The sequence below is a fragment of the Thalassophryne amazonica genome, chromosome 10 (assembly GCF_902500255.1).
Source record: "Thalassophryne amazonica chromosome 10, fThaAma1.1, whole genome shotgun sequence".
Classification (NCBI taxonomy): domain Eukaryota; kingdom Metazoa; phylum Chordata; class Actinopteri; order Batrachoidiformes; family Batrachoididae; genus Thalassophryne; species Thalassophryne amazonica.
The window spans coordinates 25,688,831-25,714,683 of NC_047112.1; the positions used below are offsets into that span (position 1 = coordinate 25,688,831).

The following is a 25,853-nucleotide window of genomic DNA, read 5'->3' on the forward strand; positions in this document are numbered from 1 at the left end:
ATCTTGGGACATGGAAGAGCTGGTTACAATTTTGGTGCAGATTCAGTTTGAGGGGAGGATCTTGAATTTGAGCTTTGATCCTGACTCCTTTGCTCCTGATTCTTTTACTTTTGACCCTGATTTTTTATTTTTATCCTGAACAACAGAGTAAATCTTAAACCCCTGTCACACATAGCCAGAATGAGGCAGATTGGTGACAGAATGACAATTTAACACACATCCGAAAAGTGTCCAGTTGCAGTCCGAAAATGCTCTGACAGCCATCTGCAAGAGTCCACACAGATGGTCAAATCGGGCGGCAGCCCCGAGCATGATGCACATGTTCAAAACCCTCTGGGCGCCGTCAAGATGGGACACCTAGCCGACGGCGGTCCATGTGCAATCTGAGCACCATCTGACCGCAATTTACATATTCTGATTGCGGCAAAACAGGACCCAAAACTATTTGAACGTGTATGATGAAACCTCAAGGTGGATCTGGCACGGCAAAGTCTGCCGGTATCATCTGCACATGCCATGCATAATAATGTCCACCTCCATTACAAAGGAACTGTTTAACCTCTTAAACCCTAGAGTCCCCAAATTTGGGGATTTGTCCTGTTTTGGAACATTTGAACACTCATAACTAACCAATGCTGACACCAACATACACTTATTATACATCAAAATGTCAAGCAAAGTCTCCTCTACAAAAGTATCCACTTCAATCACATATCAACTAACCACAGCTGAAACGCCAAGCAAATAAAGACATAAATCGGAATTCATTTTTTGGGAAAAAACCTCATTTTCTCCTACCAAGTATTATTTACTTTCAATTTTTTTACATCCACAACATCCCTTAGGATCTGTCTTTTAGCTGAGCCAAAGTTTTGCATTTTTGACCTTGTACAAGCTGAGAAATAAATCATAATGTATGGGTATGTGTTTGGTGAAATAGGCTCTAGGGCTTAAGGGGTTAAATGTGTGGCACGCTTCATCATGATAATGAATATGAGTTATTATCATGTACAGTGAATGTGAACAGCGGCTATCAAACCGAAAGCACCATTTGCTACTGCGCGCATACCGCCACAAATCTGAACAGGCTGTTATATCCACAATAGACCTTACAGTACAGATATTTGTCCATTCCTTCCCATGGGTGACGTAAATAATGTAAACTATTGTCTCCATTATATCTGTATATACCACAGGCAGCTGGGCCTCTCTGTGGTCTCATGCTCAGTAACGCATCATTGCACACGTCAGGCTCGGAGCTGAACGGATGTCACGCTGTAATATATGATCACCTTCTAACTCTGTACGAGATATGTCATGGAACTGTTGTGCCAGGCCGTGACAGCATTAATAAACATGAATCTCACCTCCTACAGCAGTCCAGGAGTGTTTCATAGTGCAGATGTGGATGTGGAACCGGCCTGTGGTTAAAATCCTCTCACCCAGCTGCTGTATGCTGGAATCAACCATGGCAAAAATAAATCCTATGTGATAATCCAACAATCGCAGTGTACAGAGTTGTGCTGTGCTGCTGAAGTGAGCCAAAACAACCTGGTCTCACGGCAAGTCGTGCTTCAGCCGCACGAAATATACATTAATCTATTGGTTTGTGATATTGTGACGAAAAGCGCCTCATTTTTGTCACAGCAGCACAAATTCATTCTCATTCATTCCGTGATGGCTGCACGAAATTAAAAGTGAAGCGGTGGGGGGGGGGAAGTAAGATTAGGTTATGTTTAAGGTTAGGGTTGGGGGGGGGAGGAGGGGTAGGAATAGTGGATTAAAAAAAGCTCAGTCACGAAAATTTCATCACAGGAGCACGAAAAAAAATGTGAGACTGGGATGGCAAAACACACACAAAAAAAAGAAATTAAAGTTCCCTGGAAAGGCAGCGTCTGACACATGGGACAGCATGGCCCACTGCCAGCAGTGTCCAGCAGCTGGCAACGTCACGCACGTGCACTGTGCGCACACATTGCTGCTCATTCAACCATTGTGAACACTCACACACACCCACCGATTATGTCATCAGTCCAGCACCTCTGCTCTACGCACGCGCACGTGAGGTCAGTAGTGCTGTGAAGGGGAGGATGAGCAGAGATGTGATTGCATGAGTGAGTGAGTGACCGCACCATGCCGGATTTGACACATATGGCGTGAGTCCGGTCCATGCGATGGTTGTACTCCGGTGTCCAGTACCGGCAGGTCCTGTGCAAAGAGAGGAACACAGTGCTCACTACCACTCCATCCCGTGTTTGCCATCCAGACACTTGGACATCAGGCAGTCTTCAGCACCTTTTATAGCCGTCTGACAGCAGTGTCATCCACCTGTTGTCTACATGTGCTTTGGATGCCATCATGCAGGGTGGACGAGGTACTCCTGATGCGCTCTGATGACACTGCTAACCACGCCACTTTTCCTCCCGACTGTACCGAATTATGGCAATATTTGCAGTGTCGGGCTGGTTCCTGCACGTTCTTGGTATGTGTGACAGGGGCTTTACTTTGATCTATGATTTTGATTATGTTAATCTTGAATCTGCATTTGATCTTTGATTCTAATAGCTTTAATCCCCAGAGGTGAATCCTACCTTTAGTCCTTGACCTTTAATTCTGATTCTTTTGATCCTAATCCTGCCTTTGACCATGATACCATGGGACATCTGAGAGTCTTGTGATCCCTGAGTGTCCTTCTAGTTTTCATCTGTCTCCAAAATTTCTCTCGTTTTTTTTACCTTAAACAAATTTTTCTTCCATAGCAAAAATAAATAATAAAGTTAAATGTTATAATTGCGGTTGTTTTCTAGTCCCCATCTATAGCAGATGAACCCTGTAACAGTAAAACTTGCAATTTCGAACCTATATTTTTATAAATGTAACTATTAAATTCTAACATTTTTCTAACATTTAAATTCTCTCTAAACATTTACTTGTCGAAATATTATTTTAAGCAATATTAGTAGTTGTAGTAAAAAACGGCTTCAAAACTGGACCTTTAATCTAGGGGTGTTGTGAGGGGGGCACATCCTTGCCCCACGCCCCCATTCCATCTGGATTCGCCCCTGCTTTGGCGTTTGAGCACAAAGAATGGATTACATTATTTATGGAGAAAACATGACCAGATTACAGGTAAGAAAGTTTTATTGCGTTTCACATGGTGGTCCTCAGAAAGAGAGTTTAGGTGCATTTGAGTGGAAAATAGTGTAGTTGTTGACACGTCGCGGAGGATCAGCTGTTTTTAATGACCAGATACAGAGCGGCTCAGCTCAGAATTCTAAATAAAGGAGGAAAAAAAGTATAAAAATGTCTTTGTAAAGCTCAGGTGGGGTGCTGATCACCGCGCTTTAAGAGGTGAGGACGAGTCGAGCAGCTGCAAAAAAACGCGGATGACAAGCTCACAGTTCGCTTAAAGTGGGCAGTTCAGTCGAACCCCGACCTCCTGCCCACAGACCAAGTTTAATGCTGCTGTCGACCCACAATGAAAATAATAGTAACGCACAGTGACATGGAGAAGTAACTTTAATCTGATTACTGATTTGGAAAGATTAACGCGTTAGATTACTCGTTACTAAAAAAAGTGGTCAGATTAGAGTAACGCGTTACTAAGTAACGCGTTACCGGCATCACTGAATATAATACATATACAGTAAAACATTTAATATAATATATATAATATAATATATAATATATGTAATATGATATAATAATAATAATATATATACATATAATACATGTAATATACATTTTTAAATTTTCTGCCTCTAACTTGGTCTGGCTTCTTTGAAAATGTCAACTTCTATAGAGCATTATCAAATAATATACTATACTTTTTATTTGGATCCAAATAAGATGCTGCTCCATCTGATGATGAAAGTGCGTACACGCTCTGTACATACATAAAAAGGTATTTTTCAAAATGTGTTAATCAGATGCTGTAAAGTTTTGATATGTAAAAACTGTAAACAACTCATTTAAAATTGGGCCATTGCTCTAGTTGTTTTGTGTTTCAGACACTGAAGCTGTCACATAGTTAATTTTCAGTTTGATAGAGTGTACCTTGACATGTGTGAATGGATTGACTGCTTTACATCAACTGTGATTGTGATTTGTTCCAATGTTCCTACTTCTGCAAAACTAAAATACATTCTAATATTTACTTTAACTGATTGAAAAAATACTTGTGTGCCTTTCTGTGTGTGGCACGACATTAAAAAGTATTTGTGCATTTGATTGTGGTTGATATGCACTGTTTGGGGGGTGTTTGAGTGTGTGTGTGTGTGTGTGTCAAATGAACATTATGTGTGTGTGGGGGGGGGGGGCTTCTTTGTGCCGTGGTGCTCACAAGTGTATAATATGATAGAAAGTATTCAAATAGTGTTGCATTGCAAGAGCTTATAATGTCCATAGATTTAACAAGTTTTTGTTTCTATTTACTTTAGTAATCTATCAAAAACTACACTGCATGTACAAGTCTTATAAATGGCCTTAACAGAGCTTAATAATATTACATAACAACTCGACAAAGGGCTTCATTCTGCAAAAATTGGTGAGTTTGACCCTATACTATCGACCTGATTCCACTGTGAGGCGTTTGCGCCTTTTGGGGGACGTAAGATGGCCGACAATGCAGCGGCCTGGCTTCACTCGCTCAGCCGTGACGGCCATTCCATGTAGTGTATAGTTCAGTGGTCTATGTATGGCCAGTGCAATTTCAGAGCGTTCCATCATGTTGATTCTTTCCCAAATAGATGTGAATACTTTGGTTTTATCACTTAAACATCTATAAAAAGATCAGATGGTTTTATCAATTAGACAGCTGTAAAACGATCAGATAGTTTTACCAAATATGAGGACATTTTGTGCGTCAGCCATTTTGAAAAGCAGTTAGGTCAATATCAGATAGTTACAAGGACATTTGGATGTGCATTAGCCATTTTGTATTAGTTAAGTTATTTGTATTATCAGTTAAGTTATACATTATTTGTGGATGTGGGATAAATTGTTGAAATTTATGAGCAGCTGTGGTTAAAACTCTCAGGTAGTTTTTTTCCTGAAATCTGCACACGTGTGCTTGGTGCAGTAAGCCAGAAACTACAGGAAGAAACATAATACCCACAGTGTGGACAAGTTCGAGATGAAATATAAAACAGAAAGGTGAACTAAAATGGGAATTAAACAGTAGTATGGCTGGGGATAGTGCCAAAGGTTTTCACCAGTTCTGCAAAATAGCGATCCTAACTTGAAGTACTGCTGTGAAGCATATTGAAACCTGTTTTGGACATTGACCTGGAGTTCGTATCAAAAGCTGTGCTATATGGGGGCTCTCGAAAGTCATTCAAAAGAACTGCTTCGAAACATTCCAACTGATTTAGTGTTGACTCGTTAAAAACACAAGTGAATTGAAGTAGAATTACTGTGGGATTGCGCTGTTTTTGAATTTTATAATCAAAGGCTGGTCAGGGCAGGGTCAGAGTCAGAGGACACAGAGATGCAGGTGAATATTCTGTGCTTGTCCTTTTGGATCTCTCTGCAGCTTTTGACACGGTGGATCATGGAGTCTTAGTTGAGAGACTAAGGACTTGGGTGGGCATTTCTGGGTCTGCTCTGGACTGGTTTTTGTCTTATCTTTCACACAGGACTTTCGCTGTTGCTGCTGGTAAATGTATGTCCTCCTCTGCCATGCTATCCTGTGGTGTGCCTCAGGGTTCTGTTCTGGGACCTATATTGTTTGCTCTATATTTGCTCCCACTTGGTCATGTCTTGAGTAGTTTTAAAGATGTCTCCTACCACTGTTATGGCGGATGACATCCAGCTGTACATCTCATTCACTCCTCAAACGGCTTCTAGGGTATCTGCTCTTCAGAACTGTGTTGAGGTTATTGGTGACCGGATGGCGGCCAACTATTTGTCCTTAAATATAGCAAAGACTGAGGTCCTTGTTTGTGCCCCTGACGAGTTTGTTCCCACTGTGGTTGGGAATCTTGGTTCTCTGGCCCCTTTTGTTCGCTCAGCAGTGAGGAACTTGGGTGTTACGTTCGACCACTCCCTCAATTTTGACGCATATGTTACCCGCCTGGCACAGTCTTGTTTTTTCCATTTGCGCAATATTGCCAGTCTGCGCAGCATTGTGTCTCGGGCGGAGATGGAGATGATCATTCATGCATTTGTGTCATCACGTTTGGATTACTGTAACTCTCTATTTTTTAGCCTTAGCAAGTCCTCTTTGGACCGCTTACAAACGGTTCAGAATGCGGCTGCGAGGCTGCTGACGAGGTCATCAAAGAGGTCACATATAACCCCAATCCTCTCCTCCTTGCACTGGCTCCCCATCCATTTCAGACTCCAATTTAAAATTCTAGTACTGACTTTTAGAGCTCTGCATGGTCAAATGCCATCTTATATCACCGAGCTATTACATCCATATGTGACAAGTAGGTCTCTGAGGTCTTCGGACCTGGCCTATTGGTTGTGCCTAGGACAAGACTGAAGACCAGGGGAGACTGTGCTTTCGAGGTGGTGGCACCTAAAATGTGGAATGCATTGCCTTTGGACCTACGCTCCGTGGGCTCTGTTGAAACATTTAAAGTGAAGCTAAAGACCCTTTTGTATAGGCTGGCTTTTACCTAGTTTTTATGGTTTTATGTTTCTGCTATTTTTAATTTCTCTGTTCTTATGTGAAGCACTTTGTGATTTCTATCTTGAAAGGTGCTATATAATAAACCTTACTTACTTACTTACTTACTTACTTACTATAGTTTAGTACATATTACTCTTCTTTCCAGTCTTTTTATTTCTGTCTCAAACAATTTTATCTTAAACTCAAACCACTGAGAATTGCATTTTTTGTGTGAAGTGTTGCAAATAAATGTTACAATTTATTCTTTCATCATGCATATTGTTTTTAATATATTTTGTAATTAAGTAAATAACTTGAAATTTGCCTTATCCATGCCCTCTTTTCTCTAGGTGTCCGATACTGGACAGTATTTGTGTAAGGCCACGAACGTTGCTGGACAGGTGGACAAGAACTTTCACTTGAATATATATGGTATCTCATCTCATATTATTAAAGTTGTTATTTTATAAAATAAAAAACATTATATAGTGAAATAATGTTTTGCTTTCACAATAATGAAAAATCCACCTCCAGTACCTCCCAGTATTGATGGTGCAGTGGAGGAGAGTGTGGTGGAGACGATTAATAACGCGGTCACATTTGCCTGTGATGCCACTGGGATTCCTCCTCCGAGTCTCACGTGGCTGAAAAATGGACATGTTATAGGTGAGCCTGAAAGTGATTTATGTTCGGTACACAAATCAGAACACTACTTTGTTTTCAGTTAATGCCCTTGTGTGAATTATTCAGCCGTAATTTGACGGGGAGCCCTTACCTAATGTTACTTATCAAATGTTAGACAAGACAAGCATTATCTAGCTAAAGTTATTAGTTAAACTGTAACACAACATTTAGAAACTAGCTGACATTAGTATTCATCATTGGACATGACACAATCTAATTCAGAACACAGAATGGTAAAAAAGTACGTTAAACAAGCTAGTTAGCTACTTACATTAGCCTACAATAGCATATGACACAAGCCATAAGCTACTATAGGCTAACGTAATAACCACTGATCTGTGTTATATACAGATCAGTGGTAATATCTAGTTAGCTACATCCATTAGCCTATGGTAGCATATGGCACAAGTCATAAGCTACTATAGGCTAACGTAATAACCACTGATCTGTGTTATATACAGATCAGTGGTAATATCTGGTTAGCTACTTACATTAGCCTACAGTAGCATATGGCACAAATCATAAGCTACTGCAGGTTCACATAATAGAGTCTTTCAGGGTCCCATCATCCCCTGCACACTCAGAGCAGTTCCGGTTCGACTCACCAGTTGTAAAAAAACAAAAATCACGTCAGCAGTCGTCATGCACAAGAGAACACAAACAAAAATGCAAACCAGGATGAAATGCGGTCACCAAAGGCATTATATAGATTTTTTTAAATTTAATTTTGTTCTCTTTATCAAATTCCACCATGAATCACACCCAGATTGCATGCCATCGATATTCCTGTTCCAGAAGGTCCTTATTTCCCAATAACTGCAAGGAAACAACAAATCTTCGTGTGACACTGTCAGAGTTGAAATCTGTAAAAAGCAACTCAGTTAACTAAACACAAAGAATGATCACGCCAGATACTGAATTTCATTTCCTGATCAGGGAGAGCCAGCGTGACCCCTCGTCACTGTCCGTCAGTCAGCTCTGAAGGGCCCGCTCACTTTGCTCCTGAATTTTTTTTTTTTTTTTTTTTTTATTTCCTTTATTTTACCCAGGTAAAAAACTCATTGAGATTGACATCTCTTTTCCAAGAGTGACCTGGCCAAGACAGCAGCCGAATTTATTAACACACAGACATATTACAAAACAATATACAAGGCACAACTGTGTTTCTTCAGTCAATTCATTTTGTATCACTTCGCACCTGGAAGGCGCCCTGCAGTCTTGCTCAGACTGATAATTGTTCTTCAAATTGAAACATTACAGCGCCCAGCCTTGAACTAGTGTATAGGCTGTGTTATTCTCTGCTCAAGGCCGAAATATTAATCTGTGCTGGACAAAAACATAGCTTTAGCAAAACAGTCTAAGCATTCATTAAGCAAAAGAACAAATGTTACTTCAACAGTTCAGTTTGTATTACTGTTTTAACAATGAGTGATTATTTAGAAGAATAATGGTGCATGAACTCTTACACCTGCATATATGTATATATGAAAAAACAGAGAACAGAATCAAAACAAGATGAAAGGCAGTTCATCAAAGTAAAGGCATCAAAGTAAAGACAAAGACATTAATATTTGATAATAATATTGACAATATATAGAAAACTCTATCAGACACCATTCTGCCACAGGACCGGAACGCCTCCACATGCACAAAGGATCATGAAACCCTGAAGTCGAGAATATGTGTTAGCAGAGGTGGGACGAATATGTAAAGTCTAATAGATGAATCTGACATTTCTATAGAGAATTCGGCATCTCTGGAAATGCACATCTTCTCAGGAGGCAGCAAGCTGCAGATTGCTCGGTCGCAGCTCTCCGACAGCGGTACTTACACGTGTGTAGCCTCCAATGTGGAAGGCAAAGCACTCAAGAGCTACCACCTCACCATACAAGGTAGATGAACAGTTTTAAATGTTAAAAGCATTCACAGAAATGGCTTTTAAAACATAGAACTGCAGCAAATATGTGTAGTATCCATGTTTATGCATCAACATCAGAATTTCTTGTATTTGACTGGAATGCAGCTAAATGTTAGTAATTCTCTCACAGTCCCTCCGAGTATCTCTGGATCAGAGCTGCCCACTGAAATCGGAGTCCTGCTGAATGACAGCATCCAGCTCGCCTGTCAAGTCCAGGGAACGCCGCCTCCGACTGTTGCAATGGCTGAAAGATGGAGAAGTCATCAAAAGTACAGGGAACAAAGATTCAGGTATGACTGCCACAAAGAGAACAATAAAATATTTATTTTAGCAGGTGACTCTGTGGTAGAAGAGTTGAAGAAAGGAAAATGACCTATATAGGACCAGTGGTGCTAGTGCTTTTCCACATAAAGGTTCCATTGCATAAAAAGGTTAAGAGTCAATGACTCCCCCTGGATAGGACCCCAGTCCAACAAACATAGGAGTTGGGCTATGAATATACACCCAGGCTTGATTGCAGGTGATAAATCCTGGGTACATATTCTAGTGAGAGCTACAAAAGGTATTTCACACAAAGATACAAAGTATTTCATAGAAACTACTGTACATTTTACAGCATAAAATTGCTGTAATTTGCCAAAAACAAACAAACAAACAAACAAACAAAACTAATAATAATATGAGGAAAATGAGCTACAGACAGACTGGAACCAGGAGCATTCTGTTTGGAAAGCAAACACACTAACTGCTTGTGCCACCATTCTATGAACTGGTAAGAGTTAGTCTGAAAATGTAATGAATTGCAAAATCTGTTTTATCCTATTGATATACAGCCTTCTCAATTCTAAACAGACATGATTTTTGTTGATATGATATACAATTCATTATATTTTCAGAGGAGTTCCTATTGTGTATCAGTTCAACTCCATGATCACCTCCACACCCATAACCTATATGAATATTTCAGTCTGGTTTCCGTTCAGCACATAGTACAGAAACAGCCCTGGTCCGCATCATGAACGACCTTCTCATGACTGCGGACCAGGGCTCACCATCTCTCCTCCTCCTATTGGATCTATCAGCCGCTTTTAACACCATTGACCACACCATCCTGCTCCACCGCCTCAACAATGAAATAGGACTCACTGGCACAACTCTCAACTGGTTCCGCTCATATCTCACGAACAGGACAGAATGTGTTACACTCGGACAATCCAAATCCAAAACCCATATTGTCAGCTGTGGAATGCCACAAGGGTCCGTCCTTGGTCCAACCCTTTTTACCATCTACATGCTCCCCCTTGGTCAAATCATCCGTAAACACAAGGTTTCATTTCATTGCTACGCAGACGACACACAGTTATACATCAAAATGGACTCCACACTCCCCTCAGCTCTGCCGTCTGCCCTTCAGGCTTGCCTGGAGGAGATAGAGGCATGGATGACTGATAACTTTCTCAAACTAAACACTGACAAAACTCAAGCCATCCTCATCGGTACCCCACATCAACCCAGTCCTCCTCCCTCACCAGTATTCCCATTCTCTGCCACAACATTCCCCTGTCCACTTCCATCACCAACCTTGGAGTCAGATTTGACCCACATCTCACCTTTGACACCCACATCCGTCACCTATGCAAAGTCTCTTTCCATCACCTCAAAACATCGCCAAACTCCGCCCCTCCCTTTCCCACCGGATGCTGAGAGGTTGGTCCATGCTTTTGTCTCCTCCAGGTTGGACTATTGCACTGCCCTCCTCATTGGGACCCCTGGTAAAAACCTGCAAAAGCTGCAGCACATCCAGAACTGTGCTGCCCAGGTCCTGATGAGGAGGCGCAAGTTTGACCACATCACCCCTGTCCTCAGATCCCTCCACTGGCTGCCCATCAAATACAGAATAGAGTACAAACTCTGCCTCCTTACTTATCAGTGCATACACGGAACCGCCCCTGCCTACCTCAGTGAACTCCTCACCCCACACACCGCCTCAAAATCTCTTCGCTCCACCACCTCCTCACACTGCCTTCACCAACTCAGGACCAGACTCTCCACCATGGGAGACAAGGCCTTCCAGGCAGTGGCCCCTCGGCTCTGGAACTCCCTCCCAGAGACCCTGAGGGCCCCACAAAGTGTGGAGGTCTTTAGACATTTTTATTTCAAAAGGCCTTCTAGATATTTTATCTTTTGAAATGGTTGTACAAAATCTGTTTTTAAAATCTGTTTTTAAATCTGTTTTTAAATCCTTGCTGTAGCACTTTGAGATTTCTTTGAAATGTAAGGTGCAATACAAATAAAATGTATTATTATTATTATTATTATTATTATTATTATTGTGTGGCAGCACATTGGTGCAAAGAGTAATTGTGCTTGCCTCCGAAGGAAAATATCCCAGGTTCAAGTGTGCCCAAGCACTATTCTCCTCATACAGTTGGAGTTGTGGTGAAAAACCAGATCATAATGTGGATCTCTCCTGTGGTGGTCCTGAACAAAAAGGGAGCAGCACAACATCTCATTGAATGAGATTAGGTGTACAATAAGTAACAACTGCATTTAGATTCCAAAGAAATAATGAATTTAAAAACAGCATGATAATGTTAGTGTGACCATTTAGAAAGATGTTGGACACCTCACCTCACCTCACCTCACCTCACCTGACCTGCTGCACAGGTGACTGCATGCTCTTTGATGTTTGTGCTGATATTTGTTTTCTTTGTGTTCAGGATCAGTCCAGACGGCAGCACACTCACTGTGGCCGCAGCACACACCACTGACAGTGGAAAGTACACCTGTGTAGCCACGAACGCTGCCGGGGAGGAGGACAGGATATTTAATTTGAATGTATATGGTGGGTTTTATTTTTGAAAAATCCTGGATTTATTGCAGAACACACACAGATACCCTGCTCTGTTTGTTGGCATCATTGATCTTCCTTTACATTGGCATCTTCAGTACCTCCTGTCATAGAGGGCAACAGCAAAACTGCAAAGGAGTTGACCACAGTCCTGGACAGTTCTGTCAATATTGAGTGTGTTGCCACGGGATCCCCTCCTCCTCAACTCAGCTGGCTGAGGAATGGTTTCCTCCTGCCTGTCTCCTCCCACATACGCCTCCTGTCCGCTGGACAGGTGCTCCGGTAGGTCAGTGGACATGGCTCATGGCAGTGTACATATAGCATGCATCCACTTCAACACACAGTAGTTAAGAATGATGTCCACTGGGAGGGGCTGCCACCCCCCCTCCCCAAAAGAAGCCAAGATCATAGGTAAAGAATGGATGATCGTGTTGTGTGTTGTTTGGAAGTAGTACAGACTAGAGGCTTTGTTGTTGTTGTCTATCATCTTTCTTTCACTTAAGTATCCTATGAGGGCACCAGAGCTAGAGTCTATCCTGGTTCCAGTCCATCACAGAGCAAAAATACACAGACGATAGAGGCTTATACCCCTGGGAATGGTAAAGCCATCTCAATCATGATTTCCAACCCTGGTCCTCTGGGATGCTTTAACCTGTCGTATTTCCCGAGTAAAAGTCCCACCTTTATTCTGTATTGTCAGCTCTTTAATTTGAAATTGTGTGCTTTGTTGTCATATACTTTTTATTCCTGACATTTTATCAATGGAGTTGATTTATTTAGTGCCTTCAGTTTCCAGAAAAGTCCCATATAAATGGGTTTCATAATAATAATAATTACCTCCGCCAAGGAGGTTATGTTTTTGGTCGCGTTTGTTGTTTGTCTGTCTGTCTGTTGTCAGCAGGATAACTCAAAAGGTTTGAACGGATTTTGATGAAATTTGTGGAGTGGTTAGAAATGATAAGAGGAACAACTGATTAAATTTTACTGGTGATCCGGATCACGATCCAGATCCAGGAATTTTTTGAAGGATTCTTCACCATTGCGGGATAGGGGGAATTTTGACATTATAGTTTCTAACTCCACAAAAACAAGGCAGAAAGGCTTGAAAAAAATTAGGGTGTAACATAGTCAAATGTTCTATCAAACAACAAAGTTTGGTGATGATCGGATCCGGATTCCAGATCTGGTGATCCAGAATATGCAAAAATATAGGGACAATAGAAAATGTGTCAGTGTGAGGTGACAAATGAAGCTAGAGATGCACAACTAACACCAAATTGTAGCTGAATCTGTACTGATTCAGTAAGGTGTCATCAGATTTGATGTAGCTTCAAATGTTATGGAGCTAGATCCAGAAGAAAGCCATTACCAAAAAAATCGTTTTTATACAATAACGTTTGAACTAATAAAGACATAAAGTGATTCCAAGTTCTAGTGGGTATGTTTTCATGGTCAAAGGATGTCAAATATAAAGGAAAGAAAAGTGGTATGTATCATAGTTTTTGGTTGTAACACTGAATTGTTGAATAGATCACTGTGCCAAGGAGGGAATCTCTTTAAGTGTTTCATAAATGTTAAAAAAAATTCATATATTTGCAGTTTAGTTGAATAATAAATTGAATTTTGTCTCTTATTTGTTTTTGTCTATAACCACATGCAATATCAATATCAATGCCCAGATGACAGTAGCTTCTGGGAAAGGTGCAAGTTGCAATAAACTGTGATGCCAAGCGCTAAGGATACATGCTATCCAGTCACAGCAGATGAAACATTTTTTACTACTGAGCAAACATCGTTAGACTTTTTTAGGTTCAATGATGCCACGGCGTGTAGATGTTATGGTGTCAGTGACCCCATGGCCGGAGGTTTGCACTCTCTGAGTGCTTCTAGTTATGACTAATCAATCAATCAATCAATTTTTTTATATAGCGCCAAATCACAACAAACAGTTGCCCCAAGGCGCTTTATATTGTAAGGCAAGGCCATACAATAATTATGTAAAAGCCCAACGGTCAAAACGACCCCCTGTGAGCACAGCACTTGGCTACAGTGGAAGGAAAAACTCCCTTTTAACAGGAAGAAACCTCCAGCAGAACCAGGCTCAGGGAGGGGCAGTCTTCTGCTGGACTGGTTGGGGCTGAGGGAGAGAACCAGGAAAAAGACATGCTGTGGAGGGGAGCAGAGATCGATCACTAATGATTAAATGCAGAGTGGTGCATACAGAGCAAAAAGAGAAAGAAACAGTGCATCATGGGAACCCCCCCAGCAGTCTACGTCTATAGCAGCATAACTAAGGGATGGTTCAGGGTCACCTGATCCAGCCCTAACTATAAGCTTTAGCAAAAAGGAAAGTTTTAAGCCTAATCTTAAAAGTAGAGAGGGTGTCTGTCTCCCTGATCTGAATTGGGAGCTGGTTCCACAGGAGAGGAGCCTGAAAGCTGAAGCTCTGCCTCCATTCTACTCTTACAAACCCTAGGAACTACAAGTAAGCTGCAGTCTGAGAGCGAAGCGCTCTATTGGGGTGATATGGTACTACGAGGTCCCTAAGATAAGATGGGACCTGATTATTCAAAACCTTATAAGTAAGAAGAAGAATTTTAAATTCTATTCTAGAATTAACAGGAAGCCAATGAAGAGAGGCCAATATGGGTGAGATATGCTCTCTCCTTCTAGTCCCCGTCAGTACTCTAGCTGCAGCATTTTGAATTAACTGAAGGCTTTTTAGGGAACTTTTAGGACAACCTGATAATAATGAATTACAATAGTCCAGCCTAGAGGAAATAAATGCATGAATTACTTTTTCAGCATCACTCTGAGACAAGACCTTTCTGATTTTAGAGATATTGCGTAAATGCAAAAAAGCAGTCCTACATATTTGTTTAATATGCGCTTTGAATGACATATCCTGATCAAAAAATGACTCCAAGATTTCTCACAGTATTACTAGAGGTCAGGGTAATGCCATCCAGAGTAAGGATCTGGTTAGACACCATGTTTCTAAGATTTGTGGGGCCAAGTACAATAACTTCAGTTTTATCTGAGTTTAAAAAGCAGGAAATTAGAGGTCATCCATGTCTTTATGTCTGTAAGACAATCCTGCAGTTTAGCTAATTGGTGTGTGTCCTCTGGCTTCATGGATAGATAAAGCTGGGTATCATCTGCGTAACAATGAAAATTTAAGCAATACCGTCTAATAATACTGCCTAAGGGAAGCATGTATAAAGTGAATAAAATTGGTCCTAGCACAGAACCTTGTGGAACTCCATAATTAACTTTAGTCTGTGAAGAAGATTCCCCATTTACATGAACAAATTGTAATCTATTACAGAATAAGTTGCAGGACCTCCCAAACTAATAAAATAAGCGTGACTTATAGTCCAGAAAATACTTGACACATTTTCATCTCTCCTTGCTCTGCTAATAGTTGACAAACTCATTCAAGTGTCTGTTTGCTCTTGATTAACTGAAAACACCTGAAGATCCCCTTTCTCACCAGAAGACCTCTCACTTCAAAGTCCACCATCTAACTAGCTAATGCGCCAGTTTCAAGCACATGTGACTTTTTGCGCCTTGTCACTTAAGCTACTTTTACAGAAATAACATGGTTGTGGCGTTTAGAGGGGTGTGTACAACTTGCCACCCAACTCACCAGTATCTGCCACAAACACATCACACAACACCACATGGTTGTGGTTGCCGGTGTCACCGACTGAACGGTCCCACTGACTGAACGGTCCCCCCCCAAAAAATAGGTCCGCCCTGCCTTCACTGTGCATGCATCATTAGCCGCGGTTCACGGATTATCACCTCATTTCTGCTTCAATCAGCACTCCAGTCATCATCTGTCTCGGCGACAGATTTCTGAAGCTTTTAGACAACAATAATTTCCACATAAATTCAGCATTATTTCATCATGAAAGGTGGAGGAAGTGATCAGAGTGCTACGGCTACACAAGCTGCTAGCTGATGCATTCACTGCACGTCGGTCATTTCCAAATGTCAGAGTATAACTAGGCTGTTTCTGCTTAAAACTGCCTCATTTCTCCTTAAAACTGACTTTAGAATAATTTAAGAGGTTTTAACTTGTCATCTGATGGTTAATAATCACATTAATCCATTTGATCACTGTGAGTGAAGAGACTCTGTTTCAGATGAGCTGCTGAGGTCCGAAATGAAGCATGCGCAGTGGAGGCAGGGTGGACCAATTTTTAGGTTGGTGATACCGGTACTCGCCAGAGTGTGGCGGGTGTTTCTGTCATGTTCAAACCACTCACCACTCTACTTCACTAGTCGTGCCATCGTACCTTTCACGCACACCGTTTGTGTGACAGGCTGGAAAGCAGGTTGTTCAGAAACTCCAATTCCATGATGAAACAGGAGGAAAAAACAGAGAAAGTTGACTGACACAGACCAGGAAACAGCAGACTACATGCTACATTAAACGCCACTGACCCCGCCCCTAAATGCACATGCAGCAGTCACGAGTATGCTCGTAGTATACCAATGTACTCATAATACCCTGACTCGTAATACACCTGAGCTATCTGCTGTAAGATACAGTAGTGTTCAGAATAATAGTGCTATGTGACTAAAAAGATTAATCCAGGTTTTGAGTATATTTCTTGTTACATGGGAAACAAGGTACCAGTAGATTCAGTAGATTATCACAAATCCAACAAGACCAAGCATTCATGATATGCACACTCTTAAGGCTATGAAATTGGGCTATTAGTAAAAAAAAGTAGAAAAGGGGATTAATCTTTTTAGTCACATAGGTCTACTATTATTCTGAACACTACTGTATATTGAGCAAAACCAGTTTTTATGCTCTACATTTATGCTTAGAGTGAGATATACTCTGTATTATGGGACTTATACGTTATTATTTGTGTTTCTCAGGATTACACGCACGCAGGTGTCTGATGCTGGTACCTACACCTGTGTTGCATCAAACAGGGCAGGAGTGGACAACAGACACTATAACCTACGGGTTCACGGTGAGCCTTCAAACACTCAGACACTTGGTTCTGAGGTAAGACAAATCAAGTCCTCCATAGGCTTCTGTTCACCATCACTTTTAAATAATAATTAGGCTGTATCCCTCCTCACACCATATGACTGCTGGGATAGGCTCCCCTGCCCCTTAATTGGAGTAAACAAGCATAGAAAATTGATGGATGTACCATGTTATTTTGGGCAAAGAGTCAACAATCTATAAAGTTCTTTTTTCACTGCTCCCTTCAGTCCCTCCAGGTCTGGATGGAGCTGGAAGCACAGAGGATGTGACTGTAGTGAGAGGAAATCTGGTGTCTTTGCGCTGTGTCGCTGATGGGACCCCGAGCCCGACCATGTCCTGGTTCAGAGGGGGTGTAGCTCTGGTTCCTGACCCCCATCTCGCCTTCCTCAGCCTGAACTCTACTGTCCAGATCAAACAGGTCCGAGTCAATGATACAGGCCTCTATACCTGCGTGGTTAACAACACTGCTGGTCAAGCTAGTCGACACTTTAAAGTGAAAGTGCTGGGTAAGCAGAACAGCTTTGTTTTATTTTTAACACATGCACATGCATGTGGCCACAAACTCAGTGTTTTTCACCCAAATGAGAAAAAAAAACTATTTCTTTGTCAGATCCTCCACGTATTAAAGGCTCTGATTCCGCATCTGAAATATTTGTGGTGGTTAATAATGTCCTGGAGCTTCGGTGTGAGGCCTCAGGAATCCCTGCACCTTCCCTGACCTGGCTGAAGAATGGGCGACCTCTGCCACAGACAGAGAGCCTGCGCCTCCTCCAGGGAGGAGAAGTGCTCAGGCTGGCCTCCGTGCAGGTCAGAGTGACCAGTGAAACTGTTTCTCATATTTTAAAAGATTTGTTGTCATTTTCTCTCAAACACGAGGTCCCAGCATCACATTTTTTTCACTCACTATGCAACTGTGTTCAGATGGAAGATGCAGGGAGGTATAGCTGCCTAGCCAACAGTCCAGCAGGAGATGATGACAAGGAGTTTCTGGTTCAAGTGCATGGTGGGTAATTTCTTGTCATAATGCCACATTGTGGATTTTACATGATGTTGCAGAAACAAATGACTGGTACATTATTACACAGATACAAAACAGAAGATTTGGAAAAATTGGTCCAGATTTGGAAAAACTGGTCCAGTTTTTCACTGATGTTAGACAATCCTCTAAAATCCATATTTTGAATGTGATTATTTGCTTTAATTGACAAGTAAAGCTGAGTGTCATGATCGTAATAGTGAATAGTAATTCCACAGTATCACACTATCTGTCCAAGAGGTGTTATGTGAAAGAGAACACCAGAGGGCCTAATACAGAACCCTGCGTTACCCCATATTCTACCAGAGAAAGTTTTGAAGTAATACTGTTGTGCAAGAAGTTCTTAACCATGAGAGAGCCCAACCAGTACTGCCAAAATACTTTTCAAGCCTATCGAACAATATACAGGGATCAACTGGATTGAACGCTGCACTGAGATCCAGTATCTGAGTAAATTGCCAGCAGATCACTTATCACTTTAGTAAGTGTCGTCTCCACAGAGTGATATGTTTGAAACCCCAACTGCACTGACCCTTAGAGCTTATCAGCAAGAAAAGCCACATGCTGCTGTGAAAGTGGTTTTACAAGAAATTTTGAGCAGAAAGTTAGATTCAATACCGGTCTATATTTAGCCATTTTAATTAGCCATTTTTCCAATTCGGAAAAAAGTTTCCTACCATGAATTTGTCAATCTATTTGTCCTGCATTTTCTCATAGATTTTTGCATGGATTGGCCAATCTGTGTGGCAAGTATAATCCAAACTTGTGCAAGGTCACTTATGACCCCAGGAAGATCTATGATATTTTCAATGTTATAGCTTCAGATGGTATTGTAATTTGCCAACTCTAATCATTATATTTTAGTATCTCGCAATGAAGCATGGCCAACAGACCTGAAATAGCAACATTCACAACTGCACAAGCAACAAGAATGATTTTTGATGCCCAGGGTGAGGATGAAAAGAATATACAACCCCTGGCAATAATTATGGAACATACTGGTAGGCCAAGGAAGACATCAAAGCGTCAAGACAGAAAACTTAAAGCAATATGTCTCAAAAATCGAAAATGCACAACAAAACAAATGAGGAACGAATGAGAGGAAACTGGAGTCAACGTCTGTGACCGAACTGTAAGAAACCGCCTAAAGGAAATGGGATTTACATACAGAAAAGCTAAACGAAAGCCATCATTAACACCTAAACAGAAAAAACAAGGTTACAATGGGCTAAGGAAAAGCAATTGTGGACTGTGGATGACTGGATGAAAGTCATATTCAGTGATGAATCTCAAATCTGCATTGGGCAAGGTGATGATGCTGGAACTTTTGTTTGGTGCCATTCCAATAAGATTTATAAAGATGACTGCCTGAAGAGAACATGTAAATTTCCACAGTCATTGATTATATGGGGCTGCATGTCAGGTAAAGGCACTGGGGAGATGGCTGTCATTACATCATCAATAAATGCACAAGTTTACGTTGATATTTTGGACACTTTTCTTATCCCTTCAATTGAAAGGATGTTTGGGGATGATGAAGTCATTTTTCAAGATGATAATGCATCTTGCCATAGAGCAAAAACTGTGAAAACATTCCTTGCAAAAGACACATAGGGTCAATGTCATGGCCTGCAAATAGTCTGGATCTTAATCCAATTGAAAATATTTGGTGGAAGTTGAAGAAAATGGTCCATGACAAGGCTCCAACCTGCAAAGCTGATCTGGCAACAGCAATCAGAGAAAGTTGGAGCCAGATTGATGAAGAGTACTGTTTGTCACTCATTAAGTCCATGCCTCAGAGACTGCAAGCTGTTATAAAAGCCAGAGGTGGTGCAACAAAATACTAGTGATGTGTTGGAGCGTTCTTTTGTTTTTCATGATTCCATAATTTTTTCCTCGGAATTGAGTGATTCCATATTTTTTATTAATAATTTTCAGCATAGTAGGTAGAAGCGAAGACCATAGGTCCTTACACAATTTAATTGGTAATGGATCAAACAAACAAGTAGTGTTTTTGCATTATTCACAATTTGTGATAGCATACCAGGCATTTTAAAACAAAACTGTATCTTTTTAGTTCCCTTGAAAGGAAAAAAAAAATGCTCTTGCTCTTACCAAGTTAATGCTACATTGCTCAACTGGTGTGCAGTGGTGTAGTTGCATGTACAATTATTTGTTTTGATATGACAAATAATTGAAGGGCTGTAAGTTGGTGAGTAAAATGCACATGCCATATTCCATGCTGGTGTCGTCCATATTGTTTTTCTGCAACAGTTCCTCCTAATATTGTGGGAGAGCGCGCCCCCCAGGATGTGTCTGTGCTGCAGGGCAGGCAGGTCACACTGGAGTGTAAGTCCGATGCTGTTCCTCCTCCCACTCTGGCCTGGCTCAAAGATGGTCATCCGCTGCAGGTGAAACACCTCACAATGTAGTGTTGTAACACAGCTTACACTGTGAAGTATAAATGATATTCATTGCAAGTACTTATTATATTCATTGCATTTATTGCAATTATATTCATTGCAAGGAGATAAAGTACACAAGTACTTTGTGTACTTTATCTCCTGATATAACTGTTTTTTTTGTTTTTAATATACTTGTAAAATAATGAATTGCTTTTTTCCTTGTCTAGGCCTCTGCACGGATTCGCATTCTGTCTGGTAGCCGTTACTTACAGATCAACGCGGCTGAGCTCAGCGACAGGGCTCAGTATACCTGCGAGGCCATCAACATTGCTGGCAAGAGCACACGACAGTTTAACCTCACTGTCAATGGTAAAGTTACAGTTTGTGTCTGTAAATCATAATGTGAAAAATTCCCTGCAAAACATGTCCCTGCAATTTGAAGCGCAAACATAAGATTAAGGAAGGAGGAAAGCGATGGTCAAGTGTGGCCAGAGGGTCCTTGGTTCAAATCCCTGTCACACTAGAAAATCACTAAGGTCCTTTGGGCAAGGTTTTTAATCTCCAAGTTGTGGAATTCAGCATATCTGGTTTGAAGGTATTTTGTAAGGTGTATAATGTGACTCCAATAAGGCTAAGGACCTATTTATTCAAACTGAGTTTTCTTTCCATATCCCTCCCCAGTTATTTTCAGAGTCAACTTTATCACTAAAGTGGAAAAGAGGAATATAAAAATGTGGCTAATCAATCTGTCCACTTTTCTCTTCAGTGGCCCCGACAATCAAAGATAGCCCGCAGACTGTGTCCGTGCACATCAACAAGCCAGCCGTGCTTGAGTGCACTGTAAGTGGAATACCACCGCCTCGCATAATCTGGAGGAAACATGGTGCCATCTTGGTAGAAAACAACCCCAGGTAAGCCCAGGTGCTGTATGATAATGTTACGGATGTCGTAAACCTGTTCTTCATTCAGATGATTGTAAAATACTCACAGAATCAGACATTTATATGTCAATACCAAGCGTATTCTAGTCAACAAAAGGTTCAACCATATAAATAAAGCTCACAGATTTAAAAAACATTTTGTATCAGTTAATCTTATATTTTTGCATTTGTTTAAACAGATTACTAACCATACGAGGTCTGTCCGAAAAGTAACGGACCTTTTTATTTTTTTCAAAAACTAGATGGATTTGAATCATGTGCGCTTGCATCAGCCAAGCTTGAACCTTCGTGCACATGCGTGAGTTTTTTCACGCCTGTCGGTTGCGTCATTCGCCTGTGGGCAGGCTTTGAGTGAGCACTGGTCCAGCCCCCTCGTCGGATTTTCATTGTCAGGGAAATGGCTGAGAGGCTGCCGCTTTGCTCCATGAAATTTTTTTCAGAAACTGTTAGAGACAGCCAGTTGGAAACCATTCGAAAGATTCAGATGGCTTTCGGTGAAGATTCTGTCGGTGTCACACGGATTAAGGAGTGTTAAAACCTTTTTAAAGACGGCCCACAGTGGCGGAGGGCGCGCGGCGCACCGAACGGCCATCGACAGGCTGGATCGACCAGATCATTTCCAAACTGAATGCTGTGTTGATCCGGGACATCATGTGACTACCACAAAAATGGCAAGACAGCTGGATATAGCACTTTTGTGGCACATTCCACTGTTACAGGAGATTTTGTAATGAAAGACGTGCGGAGGAATTCGCGCGTCGGCACGGAGCCGCTCATGGCGCGCAACAAAAAACACCTCCGTGTTGGAAACCATTCGGAAGATTCAGATGGCTTTTGATGGCTTTTCAGTCGAGTGAGCATCTGAGAAATTGTGTAACAGCTGGACATGCCACAACATGTCCTGTGAGACTTCCAACATGGAGGTGTTTTTTTCACTGTGTTGTTGTTATCCCTTTGGTCACTCCCGTTGTGTACGGGGTCTCCACAGCGGATGCAACCAGAGCTGCACTGGTATTTGGCACAAGTTTTGCACCGGATGCCCTTCCTGACGCAACTCTAGTTTCACCCAGAGAAACACACACAGCTTCTGCCATCTGATGGGATCAGGTTTACACAGAGCAGATCATTTCTTTCATTTTGCATTCGTGGGACGGGGCCTGCAACAATTGATGGAAGACGTTTGTCCATGCACTAAAAGAGTTCTTTGAACTCTAATGCTTGAAAGGAAAATGGTCAGCCATACATACAGCCATGGCAGCCAATTAAAATGGATTTTGCCCCAATCCATATTAGAATAATGTTACCACTAATGCAACATCTGGATTCTGCATTATTCTCCAAAGAACAATTTTCAGATATCAAACCAATTACACCAAATATAACATGCACAAGCACAAGGAACAAATTCTCCAGTACTTGATGTTTCTCTGACTGAAAGAACATCCTGTATAAATCACAACATATGATGACTCTAAACCTTCTAGTAAAATTCAATTTTGTTGTTTTTCCTGTTGCCATGCTGTCATGGTTTATCACTCAGTCTGCATGAACCTGTGTGCAGGTATACGCTTGCAGAGGATGGATCTTTACACATCCACTCTGCTCAGGTGACCGACACGGGCCGCTACCTGTGCATGGTGACCAATCAGGCCGGGACAGAACGTAAGAGAGTTGATCTGCAAGTTCAAGGTGAGGATGGTGCACCACGTCCAAGCATGTGTACAGAATAAAATGTTTCACATATTCATCCCTGGATATTGTTTTTCCAGTGCCTCCTTCTATAGCCGGAGGTCGCACTGATGTCACTGTTACAGTCAACATTCAGACCACACTGTCCTGTGAAGCCACCGGCATTCCAAAACCCACCGTTCGATGGACAAAAAATGGTCGAGAAATCAATACTGACCACAACCAGAACATGTACAGGTTGATCCAGGTTTTCCCCTCTCTGGTTCCTAATTCATGATATTAGACAGGTCATATTAGATGCAGAGAGAACACAGAGAGGGCCGACTTCCTATTTGCTGCATTGTAATTGACTGAGCGCCGGCCGCCATTTTGAATGTGTGTAACTGGGTGTTGCTATAGACGCACAATGGCAGTCTTTGTGTCACTCTATTAGAGACAAAAGTTTCTGTTTATGTGTATTTTTCATGTCCATGGATCATAAATATCATACCAGCAACATCAGAAAAACATGAAGATCTAAAGGAACTGAGTGTTCCGCTATCAACTGCACCAAGTACACTAAAACAAACATGAAGGTCTAAAGGAACTGAGTGTTCCGCTATCAACTGCACCAAGTACACTAAAACAAACAAGGAAGTGGCAATCTACTCCTTTCCAAAGGGTATCGTTAAGAAATGATTCGATCCACCGACATCAATAACATTTTTGCTTAACGATTCCCTTATTGGCCTTTCAGAGTGGCTGTTGTTTTTGGGGGTGTTGGTTAGGAAAATGATCATTTCACTCCATTGATTACAGGCTCTGCAGCGGGTCTGTAATCACCTTTTCTGCAGCGCGGCTTTGCTTTGAACCTTGAACCAATCGAAGCAGTGATTCGCAGATCGAAGCACTGCTTCAATCTAATGCTTCCTTGATTCATTGTTTTATTTCACTTAATCTTAATTTTCCCCTGCTAAAACCCTAAAGAGCATATGTCTGTGAGTAATATTTAGCTTTTTTATGTTAAGCCAACCTGTCATGGTCTTCTGAAACAGTTGATAGATGTATTTTATCACTTAAAAATAGGACCGATGCTAACGCGTTAGCATGTTTATGGCATTTTCAATGCTAAAGTTAGCATTAAGCTGTTGCAGCTGTCAGCACGTTTGTGTGCATTTGGATGGATAGATGGATGGATGAGATTTATTGTCATTGTCATTACAAGTGCAACAACAGTGAGATTACCACACTCAAATTGCCACAGACAAGATACAGCAATTAATCCACAATTATTACTTGTTTACCATAATAATGGCACACATCAGAATTAAGACAACATATATACATTTAACATTGTTTATGTGCACTAAACGAAACAGTCTGTTTTCCGAATTGAGGTGATGTGAGTGTGTGGTAGCCGCAGCAACAGGAGTTGCAGCCCCTGGAGGGGAAAAGGGGTGGCGTGAGCGGTGGCCAGGATGGGGTGTGACATGGGGGCAGGAGGGGAGGTGGAGCATGCTTCAGTCTTTGTCCATGTGTGAGTCAGTTTCTGTTCTTGCGTACTGGAATTAGAGAGATAAGGAGGCAGCCAATGATCCCCAAGGCCGTAGAGATTCTTCTGGAGGAAAACAACGGGGCATTTTATCTTCAGAGGCTGATAAGCCTGCCGTGTTTGTGGTTAAGCAGTGAAAAACACTTTTACAGTCTCACATGAACAAACCAGATCCCAAATTATGAATATTCCCCGGTCTCTGAAATCTTCATCTTCCTTTGCAAGGTGCGCATTTGCTCCAAGATGCCATCCAATTTGCGTCTGAGTTCAAGGGTTAACGCAGTCTGCGAATGCATCACCTTGCCCAACTCATTAATCATGACGGACAAGTGAGGGGTTGTGGTTCTGGTGGCAGCCGTCTTGCCAATTTTCCGGTAGTTCAGGGCAGCACATAAGCCAATAAGTACCAGCCCTCCTACTATGAAAACAAATATGAATAAATCCTCGACGTCCTCCACAGAGAATGGCGCAAAGCGTCAAGAACATAGCCCGCAGGGTAGGTTCCATCTGGGCACGCAAGGTCCCCTGGCCCTGATTTTCTTGTAGAAAAATGGTGTCAATAGCATTCAGAGACCAGCTGATCAATTCCATGGTTAATCCAGTATAGTTTTAAAAATTCACAGCCTGGTGAAGTAGGGACTTTGAAGGTTGGAGAAGAGATAGAGGAGAGAGGAGGAGATGCATCCGCCCTCGCTGGAGTCCCAAGCATTTGTTTTCTGTATAATAATGGCTCAGCGTTTGTTGTCGTGAAAGAGTCAAATGTCTTACAAACTGTAATATTTTAAAATTTACTTTTGTTTATATATTAATCATAACAATGGCAACAACAATAATAGTAATAATAACTAATAATGCTACAGTTTTAGAGAAAGAGACAAAAAGAACCTGATTAAAAACACAACAGAAAATATAAAACTAAATATAAAATCTAAAACTAAAAATATAAAAGATCAGGCTGTCTAGGTTATAAAATACTTACAGCGCCTTATTCTACACTCTGTACACAATCATAACAGCTGTTTAAATAAACATTTGTAATAGTAGTTCCTAGTGTTCTAAAGTCAAATAGTGCATTACAGTAGCTTGTAGCTCACTCAAGAGTTTTGTTTACAAAATGTCACTCCACTGCAACAGCCAAGCTGCCCCAGTTATACACAATCAAAAT

General features: G+C 41.4%; 1 protein-coding gene across 1 annotated transcript in view; it reads left to right on the plus strand.

The window, feature by feature from the left end:
* The window catches only part of hmcn1 (hemicentin 1), a 276,985-nt gene that overhangs the window by 184,847 nt on the left and 66,285 nt on the right, over window positions 1–25,853 (plus strand). Inside the window, exons 67-75 of the mRNA XM_034179597.1 lie at window positions 16,969–17,066; window positions 17,314–17,592; window positions 17,697–17,893; window positions 18,008–18,089; window positions 20,397–20,533; window positions 20,755–20,896; window positions 21,294–21,438; window positions 23,030–23,157; window positions 23,238–23,394. Of these exons, the coding sequence (XP_034035488.1) occupies window positions 16,969–17,066; window positions 17,314–17,592; window positions 17,697–17,893; window positions 18,008–18,089; window positions 20,397–20,533; window positions 20,755–20,896; window positions 21,294–21,438; window positions 23,030–23,157; window positions 23,238–23,394 (1,365 nt within the window). The remainder of the gene's footprint in view (window positions 1–16,968; window positions 17,067–17,313; window positions 17,593–17,696; window positions 17,894–18,007; window positions 18,090–20,396; window positions 20,534–20,754; window positions 20,897–21,293; window positions 21,439–23,029; window positions 23,158–23,237; window positions 23,395–25,853) is intronic.